At 46.3% G+C, this 10,252-nt stretch overlaps 1 protein-coding gene across 1 annotated transcript; it reads right to left on the reverse strand.

Moving 5' to 3' along the window:
• Positions 1–6,571: 6,571 nt before the first annotated feature.
• On the reverse strand, positions 6,572–9,674 carry LOC102727166 (RNA-binding protein FUS; the record flags this gene model as incomplete). The annotated part of the gene is made up of 7 exons (XM_081811219.1): positions 6,572–6,927; positions 7,178–7,325; positions 7,650–7,750; positions 8,068–8,191; positions 8,339–8,440; positions 8,967–9,096; positions 9,504–9,674. Coding segments are annotated over 7 exons (816 nt in total), but the record flags the coding sequence as incomplete, so codon positions are not given.
• Positions 9,675–10,252: the final 578 nt, after the last annotated feature.

Below are 10,252 nucleotides of genomic sequence, written 5' to 3' on the forward strand. Positions count from 1 at the left end.
CCCCTCTCATGCTGTCTCTCATTCTCGCTCTCAAATAAATAAAATCTTTTAAAAAAATAAAATAAATAAAAAACTCCACATGAGCGGGCGCCTGGGTGGCTCAGATGGTTAAGCGTCTGCCTTCGGCTCAGGTCATGATCCCGGAGTCCTGGGATCGAGTCCCGCATCGGGCTCCCCGCTCTGCGGGAAGTCTGCTTCTCCCTCTGCCTCTCTCTCTCTCATGAATAAGTAAATAAAATCTTTAAAAAAAAAACTCCACATGAAGGGGCACCTGGGTGACTCAGTCAGTTAAGCGTCTGCCTTCAGCTCAGGTAGCCCTGCTTCAGACTCCCTACTTGGGGGGGGGCAGCTTCTCCTCCCTCTGCCCTCTCCCCTGCTCCTATTCTAATAAAATCTTAAAAAAAAAAAAAAAAAACTCCACATAAAACGGATTCTCAAAATGGTGCCATAGCTAACACTTTCTTGCACAACGGTTATCCTTAAAAAGAGCAGTTACAGGGACACCTGGGTGGCTCAGTCGGTTAAGCGTCTGCCTTCAGCTCGGATCATGATCCCAGGACCCTGGGATTGGAGTCCCTCATTGGGCTCCTTGCTCAGTGGGGAGCCTGATTCTCCCTCTGCCTGCCACTCCCCCTGCTTATTCTGACAAATCTTTAAAAAAAAAAAAAAAAAAAAGCAGTTACAAAAACCAATGCAGGCCTGAAGCAAAAGAAATGGTTCTAAGAAACTGCTCCCTAGGTTAAAATTTCTTGGGGCCTTTTCTTCTTGGGGAGATTGGGGGCAGGGGAGAAGCACAGGAGAACTGAATTTCTTTTTTGTAGTATTTTATTTAGAGAGCACAAGCAGGGGGAGGGACAGAGGGAGAGTGAGAAACAGAACCTCAAGCAGACTCCACACTGAGCACAAAGCCGGACACAGGGTTCAGCAAGGGGCTCAATCCCAGAACAACCTGAGCAGAAAGCAAGAGTCAGATGCTTAACCTACTGCACCACCCAAGGTACCCCGGGACAACTGAACTCTGCCTGAAGTCTTTAAGCACAGCACAACATAGTGGTCAAAGATGGAAGTTCTACAGCCAAAGGATATGAACTCCAATCCCTGCTCCACTTCACATCAGTTTTGAGTCTTAAGGCCAGTTTGTGCGTCAGCATCCCAACTATAAAGTAGGGATAACAGCAATTGGTCCATAGCTAGTACACATTAGTGTTAGCAAATACCTCCACTAGGATGTTTTCGTTCCTGAGCTCCCTGATGACTTAACATAAATAACACCTAGGGGGTCCTGGGGGGGCTCAGTCAGTTTAGCATCTGCCCTCAGCTCAGGTCATGACCCCAGGGTCCTGGGATTGAGCCCCGCATCGGGCTCCCTGCTCAACGAGAACCTGCTTCTCCCTCTCCCTCTGCCTGTTGCTCTCCCTACTTGTGCTCTGTGTCTGTCAAATAAATAAAAAATCTTAAAAAAAATAAATAAAAAACCGTAAGTAATACCTGAATCAACTTTTGCTCTAATCTCCAAGCATCACAAGACTGAAAAAAGAACAAGTAACAGGAATGCCTGGCTGGCTCAGTTGGTGGAACCTCTTGATCTCACGGCTTTAAGTTTGAGCTCCACGGTGTAATTACTTAAAAAATAAGACCTTTTAAATAACTGGGGGGGGAGGTACGCCTGGGTGGCTCAGTTGGTTAAGCGTCTGCCGGGGTCCTGGGATCAGGCTCCCTGCTGAGCAGGAAAACCACTTCTCCCTCTGCCTGCCACTCCCCCTGCTTATGCCTCCCACTCTGACAAATAAATACAATCTTTTTTAAGATTTTGAGAACAAGCAGTGGGAAGGGGCAGGAGAGAGAGAGCGAGCGAGCAGCAGACCCCCTGCAGAGCAGGAAGCCCAATGCGTGGCTCAATCCTAGGACCCGGAGATCAGGACCTGAGCCGGAGGCAGACACTTAACCCACTGAGCCACCCAGGAGCTCCATAAATAAAATCTTTTAAAAACATAAAGAGGAAAAAGGGAAAAAAAGAGAACAAGAACAAAAGCTAGTGTTGGCTAGGCCTGTGCTAATTAGAACAAAAATCTATAAAGCAGGATCCAACCTTCCATAAAGTGACGTTTAGCTTATTAGCTCCTAGCTAGCACCACTTATACAGAAAGTTATACAGTCAAGTTCCCCTCCACAGGAAATGTAGAGGGAAATAGCAGAAAAGAAATCTCTGCAAAACTTAGAAAGTATGGATCTACGTGTGCAGTTGCACCAGCAACATCAACACTGCCAGAGAACGTGTGTCGCACCTGACCTACACAGGGAATTAGAATCCACATGCTAACAAAATTCCCCAATGATTCGTGTGTTCAACTTAGACACACTGCTAGAGAGAATCCGGCTCCACCATCTCAGTCTGAGGTTTGCAGAGGCCTTCCTGTACCAGGATGTAGATGTGCTTTTGTACTCGTGGCAACAGTACACAGACTAGGCCAGCCTTCTCTCAAACTCTGGAAAAATAGAAATAAAAGCCCTGTCAGTCTAGACCTGACAGACAGGTCCTCACTCCCTAAAGGGGCTGCAGTTGGACCCTAAGGACCCCGCGGTGAGCAAGCTCCAGGGCATCGATGTGGCTGTGCAACACTGCCACCCTGAGGGGCGGGTGCAGGGTGCCACCTGGGACGCTTGGCTCCTGTTCCCTCAACAGGTCGTCTTCCCATACCCACCCCACTCACCCTCCTTGGGACTTCTCCACTTCAAGCCACCTAATTTGGTTCCCACTGCAGACAGAGAATCCCAAATTCTTAACGTAAGGATAGTCCGAGCTCCTCTCCTGTCCCACGCCCCGCACTAGTGGCTCTCGACTGTTCTGTTAAAGGAGCCCTTCTCTCTTGGGCCCCTACGTGGCTGTCAGTTGGGCATCAGCGTCAAATTCTTGATTTTGGCTGAGGTCTCCATCTCAAGGTCATGGCCTCCAATGCTCTGAGCGGTCTGCATGAGATTCTCTCTCCCTCTGCCCCTCCCCCCAAACTTGCACACGCTCTAAAAATAATCTTAAAAAAAAAAAAAAAAGCCCTTCTGGCACTACAACCCCAAAATCTAGGACAAAAGCCACTGTCCAAAGAGCAAAGACAGCACTATCCATCAGCGGGGAACACTATTTCCAGACCCAAACTCCTGCTCATAAGTACTTTGTCTATTCCTACTTCAATACCAGGAATTTTAGACTGAACTGCTTCCAAAAGCTTCTTTTCTAACTACAAACACCAGGGGTTGAGTGGCCCAATAATTTCTACAAGCCCTAAAGTCAAGTGTGCTGGCAAGATCCACTTGACTTTACTTTTTTTTTAAGATTTTGAGAGAGAGAGAACAAGCAAGGGGAGAGGCAGGCAGAGGGAGAGTGAGAAGCAGGCTCCCCGCAGAGCAGGGAGCCCAATGCGGGGCTCGATCCCAGAACTCTGGGATCATGACCTGAGTTGAAGGCAGATGCTTAATGACTGAGCCACCCAGGTCCCCTTGACTTTCTTTGGCTCTTCTGTGTCAGCATCATGAAGACTGTATTTCATAGAGAGGTGAATGAGACAATTTTTAATAAATTTAATTAATAGAGCGCCTGGGTGGCTCAGTTGATTAAGCGACGGCCTTCAGCTCAGGTCATGATTCTGGAGTGATTCTGGAGTCCCGGGATTGAGTCCTGTTTGAGGTTCCCTGCTCAACATGGAGTCTGCCTCTCCCTCTGACCCTCCCCTCCGCCCCCAGCCATGCTCTCTCTCCCCCAAATAAAATTTTTAAAAACAAGGGACGCCTGGGTGGCTCAGATGGTTAAGCGTCTGCCTTCGGCTCAGGTCATGATCCCGGGGTCCTGGGATCGAGTCCCACATCGGGCTCCCGGCTCAGCGGGGAGCCTGCTTCTCCCTCTGACCCTCTCCCCTCTCATGCTGTTTCTCGCTCGCTCGCTCTCTAAAAAATAAATAAAATCTTAAAAAATAAAAAAATAAGGGGCGCCTGGATGGCTGAGTCTTTAAGCATCTGCCTTCGGCTCAGGTCATGATCGCAGGGTCCTGGGATCGAGCCCCACATCGGGCTCCCTGCTTGGCAGGAGGCCTGCTTCTCCCTCTCCCCCTGCTTGTGTTCCCTCTCTCCCTGTGTCTCTCTCCATCAAATAAATAAAATCTTTAAAGATAATAAATTGAGTAAGTAATTCTTCAAAGTCTAAAATTATTTCAAAATATAAAGCTAGAGATGAGAAGCGCACCTGGCTGGCTCAGTCAAAAGAGCATGTGACTCCTGATGCATGGGGACTCAAGGCCCCACATTGGGTACAGAGATTACTTAAAAATAAAACTTTAAAATAATAAAGATGAGAGGAAAGAGGCTAAGTACTGAAGGCTCAAAGGAAGGAAACAATCTGAGTCCTGGAAAAACTAGGCAGGAATAGTTAGTGCTGGCCAGGTTATTACAAGGGAATGCAACAAAGAACAGAGAGGGTCCAAATTTCAAAACCCCATGGGTCTCATGTTTTCTCACCAATGCACTTGCGACCAGAACAAACTGCTCGGAACCAAACCAACCAATTCCCTCTGCTGGTATTTCCATCTTCATCTGCTGTCCTGGAAAAGCCCCCGAACTGGATCCACCCACTAGCCAGACACCTGGGGCCCTATTTCCTTTCCCTATTCCCCACTCTGGGGGAATCTGCTGGCCTCCCTCTCCCTCTGCCCTCCCCCACTCCCCTTGTGCTCTTGGCTCTCCTGGAGCTCTCAAAATCTTAAAAAAAAAAAAAAAAGAGCAAGGCCAATCACTAAGCCCTTTTAAGGATATAAGACTGTAATACTAACAGTCCCAAGTCAGTAATCAAGCTCACAAGGAGCTCCAACCTCCTTCACCCCTTGCAGCAGGGATCCAGGAGCCAGAACTGAACCCTAACACTGGAACTCTATTAGGTGAAGCAAAAACAAACTTCTCAGAGACATGGATCAGGTTATTAAGCCAATCACTTAAGCGAACAGATCAAAGAAATATAAAGGCAGCTTGATCACACCACTGCCACAGCCTTGGTTCTAGAAGAGGCTTCTCACATGTACCAAACAACAGCCAAACCAAAGGATTGCCTGGGAGAACCTCAGCCATTCTCAACCTATTCTTGGTTACTGAGCACCCCCACACAGTAGGGAGAGTAAAGCAACTACTTCTTTTGACAAGGCAAAACCTGCCTCATAACCAGATTTGATTAAGCATCCTTCTCTAGAAAACACCCTTCAACATACTTGACAACTTTCAACAGAGAGGAGTCCCAGGAACTCCACAAGCTATGCTTCTGACAGCAAAATACTTCTGCTGTTAGCTCTGATTTTTAGTTCCGTGTTAACTAAAATTCATGCTCAACAACTCATTGGCAGGTAAAACAAGTCTTCTAAACTCAGACTTGAGAGCTGGGGAAGGAAAAAAAAAAAGTTTTGGGGGTCAGGAAACGCATATGGTGAAGTAGAGGAGAAATGACTAACGTTTTAACTCATTGGCCCTACCCTTTCTCTATCTCCCAACACCCTCCTTTGAAAATGGAGGGCTATCCACCACCAATTAAGGCTCCGGCCTAAAATCTCAAAATACCACGACCTCAGCCCCGAGTCAAGGCAGGATATGAAAATGACACACTGTCTCCTTATAGCACCTATCTACCCAAGCCCCACCTTCAGGGAAACAGGCGGAGGGGCACTCACTTTGAAATATAAGGAGCTACCTCTACCTTCCTTTCCCAGCAAACTTTCCCTCTTCTTACCATCAACTCATTCCCAACCCTCTTCCCTCAAACTTAGCATCCTCGTTAAGACCTAAGCAAACGAAGGTTTTGGGATAGAAGTTTGTCCCCTTAAGAACAATGATTTCAGGGACGCCTGGGTGGCTCAGTCGTTAGCAGCTGCCTTCCGCTCAGGTCATGATCCCAGGGTCCTGGGATCAAGCCCCGCATCGGGCTCCCTGCTCGGCGGGAAGCCTGCTTCTCCCTCTCCCACTCCCCCTGCTTGTGTTCCCTCTCTCGCGGTCTGTCAAATAAATAAATAAAATCTTAAAAAAAAAAAAAAAACTGATTTCAGAATGAAAATGCTAGGAAATGAAAATTAAGTCCTAAGACTAGGCCTCAATCTTGGCTCTACCATTTTCTGATTCTGAGAGCCAAATAACCCATGCACTCCATCTTCTGCCTTTAAAGTGAATGAGTGAGGCCAAAGAACCTCTGCCATGAAATAGGTACACACTCCTTCCTAAAGGTCCCAAAGACCCGCTTTGGCTAGCTATGTGCTGGCCAATCTGAAAACTGCCCCAAAACCCAGTCTAATTTATTTGAGCCCCACCCTTAGAGAAGTGTCAAAAGAGCCAAGAATCTTAAAAAGGGTAAAACTGATAGAATAATAAACTAAGACCAGCATGTAAATAAACGTGGTAAAAAACAAACTCGCACATAGTTGAACATATTTGGGGCCACAGTCATGACACCACATGTTCTTCACTTACCCCATTCATACATCCAATTTTTGCCATGACAGAAAAGTTTTAATCTCTACTTTCAAAGATGCCACTTGACTTTTTCTCCCCTGGACCAAGTATCAAACACTTTATTCCAGTTCCTGCTAAGCAGGAACAAATTATTCCAGTTCCTGCTAGGCAGGATGATCTGAAAGAAAAAAACTCCCCACATTCCTGACCCAGATATCAATCCTCCAGTGGAGTGAAGAGGGGGAAGAGGAAAAAATTTTACCTAAAACGATGGTTTTTAATGGGAACCAGAGGTATGGTTACAATTACATAGTCCGACACAAAAAACCCGTGGGTGATCAGGAGTTGAAAGGTTACAAAATAATGAGGGTAACACTGGGTACAAGAAGAAAAGCTGCTGCAGAACCTCAGGAGCCAAGCTAATACGGCCTCTCCCTGCGATCCTGTCTGTGCTCACCCCTGCAAAAGAGAGGATCTATTAGGTCTGAGTTGCCAACCTCTCCGCCCACCCAACCCCCAAAATCCTATCTTCCCCTGCTAACCCAACCCCAAGAAAGGTCTCATCTTCATAAGGATAGAATGTAAATGTGGATCTACAGATTAGTTCTCCAAGATAATCCTCCCATCCTCCTTCCATACCCCACACTATGGTTATAATCTCAGCTTTCCAATCAAGCCCTCAAAATGTATTTCAATTTAAGACTCTTACCTGGAGTCCATCTTGCCAGGGCCAAAGCCACCTCTGTCCCCACCACCCCGGCCCCCTCGGAAGCCCCCACGGTCCCCGCCTCGGCCTCGGTAGCCGCCCCGATCATAGCCTCCTCTGCCACCACGACGATCATCTCCATAGTTACCCCCTAGGGCAAAAGAAATATGATAGATCATACACCCCCCAAATCCCTACCTTCCCTCTAACCTCCCTGCTTAAAATTAAGGGCTTTCTGGGGCACCTGGGTGGCTCAGTCAGTTAAAGCATCTGATTCTTGGTTTCGGCTCAGGTCAGGTAGGGTTGTGAGATGGAGCCCTGCTTTGAGCTCCACACTGATCATGGACACCAAGTGTGGAGTCAGCTTGTCCCTGCCCCTTCCTCCCTCCCCCACCTATAATAAATAAGTAGAATATTAAAAGGGGGGGGGGCTTTGTGATCCCAACTCCTTATTACCAGCTCTGTCCCTTCTTACCCATATGAGAACCTCCTGGTCCCCCTCCTGGGCCATCTGGTTTAGGGGCCTTACACTGGTTGCATTCATTCCTCCAAGAGAAGTTCATGTTCTCACATATACTAAGAAAAAGAAAGAAAATTAGTTTGGAAGGGTGAGAGTAAACAAGACCAAGAAGTAGGAAAAGATTCCAGTGACCTTAAAGATAACAGTGAGGAAACAGGGGCCTCAGAAAGGCAAGAGGAGGCTTCTCAGGAGCAGAACCAGGAACAAAAGCTACAGATTACTGAACCCGGTCTAGTATCTTTCCCACTGTAACAACCTTAATCAGGTGAGCCCTCAGCCAAATCTGTCCCCATCAGTGTGACCTTGACCTGTGTCCAGAAAACCTCCCAACTCTGCCACTGTAGCAGAGGACTGAAGAAAAAGTTTCACTCACGGATTAGGACACTTCCAGTCACCAGCTCGCTGCTGGCCGCCGCCACCACCTCCTCCGCTGGGGAATCCTCCCCGGCCACCGCCACCACTGCCACCACCTCCATAGCCTCCGCGGCCCATGGGTCCTGGTGAAGACAGAAATATGGGTCTGCTCCCCTTACAAGTGTGATCAGCCTGACCTAACCTTTTCCTACACCAGCCTTTACCATCCTCTCCCTGTCCTTACTCTACCCATCACCTCTTTATACCAGCAGCAGGAAGGAGCTCCTCACCTCCTCGCCCTCGGCCTCCACGACCATTGCCACCGCCCCTGTTGAAGTCTGCTCGCCGAGTAGCAAATGAGACCTTGATGGGATTCCCAGAAAATTCTTTACCTAATGCAATAAAGAAGATATAAAGAGACCTTCTATTAAGAGTTGTGGATCCAAAAACAAGTTTGGTACGATCAAGAGGAGACTCTACACCTTCCTGAAAAAGTTTGTAACCAGAAGACATATAAGCCAAAGACAACAGTTTACCCTTGAACACGGGTTAGAACTTACATGCAGATTTTTTCAATACAGCACAGTACACTGAATGAGTTTTCTTAAAAATGTCTTGTCTTAATAACATTGTCTTAGTAACATTCAATATACAAAATATGTGTTTATCGACTTATCAGTAAGGCTTCCAGTCAAAAGCAGGCAAATGACTTTTGGGGAAGTCAAGTTATATGCAGATTTGTAACTGCACAGGGGTCGGGCAGCCCTAAACCCCCGTGTTGTTAAATGGTCCAGTGTATACACTGAAGTAGCAGATAAAAAGTGTTGCAAGACGTAGAAGGAACCTTCAAAATGTAACCTGTTTCCCAAGGCTAGCTGCCCTATCCCACCCACCCCACACCAGCCTCCTCATACGTACCATCAAACCAGTCAATAGCTGCTTTAGCAGAAGGTGGGTCATCAAACGACACTGTTGCCTCTCCCTTCAGCTTGCCCGTTTCCCTGTCTGTGTACAGATTAATCATGGGCTGTCCTGTTTTCTTATTTGTCTGAAAAAAGCAACACAAGATAACGTGAGTCTTACAAGATAGCACTACCCACCTTCCTTCTCAAAAACCTGAGGTTTATCATAACCATATTTCAGCTCCTCTCTTCCCAATTACTGTTTCCTATCTCACGTATAACTTGAATTAAAATCATTACAATGATCTCTCACTTCAGTGTTGACCCATAAAACTAAAGAATATAAAGCTACAAATTCAAAAGCTTAGGACACTCCCTTCCTTATCAACTGTGCCTTTCTGTGTGAAGATGTGCTTTCCTTTAGAAAATAGCAACATCTAATGTTCTTTCCTCAACAGATTAAGCTGACAACCATTTTATTTTTACTAATGTATGAAATCCAAAGGCCTGCAGCACTGACACAAAAGCAAGCACCCACTATGTTCCACAGTACCTTAATAATACCAATCTGCTTGAAGTAATCAGCCACAGACTCAATTGTAACATTTTCGCCCAAGCCTTGCACGAAGATGGTGTTGTTGTCTGAATTATCCTGTTCTGCTTGAACAACAAAAAAGTGAATTTGAAGAAAACCAGCGAAGGTAAAACAATACTGGATGTTAAACTTTCAAAGAAAAAATCCCTTTGAAATGTGTTACTATCCATAAAAGAAACCAGGGCTCAGGAGTTCATTGCCGAAGATCACAGTACACCAGTGTGTGTCAATTTTCAACTGAAGACCCAAGGTAAGAAACCTTTTTTACACTCAAACCCAACACACAACCAAGAGGGACTAAATCCTTCCCTTTATGGGTCTCTTGCGTTTACTAATTTGGTCATGATCCCCATTTTTAAAATCCACTGCTTTAAATCAGCAGTACCAGAACATGTCTACACAGAAATATATCACCATCTCCTCGGATTTGTTAGAAATGCAGCTTATCAGAATGCTCCCAGACCTACTAAGTTGCTGGGTAAAGAAACCACTGAGGAGATAATTTACAGATCATTGCTAATTATAACTACACCTAAACTCCCTTCCCTTCATTTTCCTTCTTCTCTACCGTTGCTTTTTTTTTTTTTTTTAAGATTTTATTTATTCACTCTGACAGAGAAAGAGCACAAGCAAGGGGAGCAGCACACAGAGGGCAAGGGAGAAGCAGACTCCCCGCTGAGCAGAGAGCTTGATGCTGGGCTCCATCC

This window comes from Leptonychotes weddellii, unplaced genomic scaffold, assembly GCF_054177405.1.
Source record: "Leptonychotes weddellii isolate Sample4059 unplaced genomic scaffold, ASM5417740v2 HiC_scaffold_6355, whole genome shotgun sequence".
Taxonomy (NCBI): domain Eukaryota; kingdom Metazoa; phylum Chordata; class Mammalia; order Carnivora; family Phocidae; genus Leptonychotes; species Leptonychotes weddellii.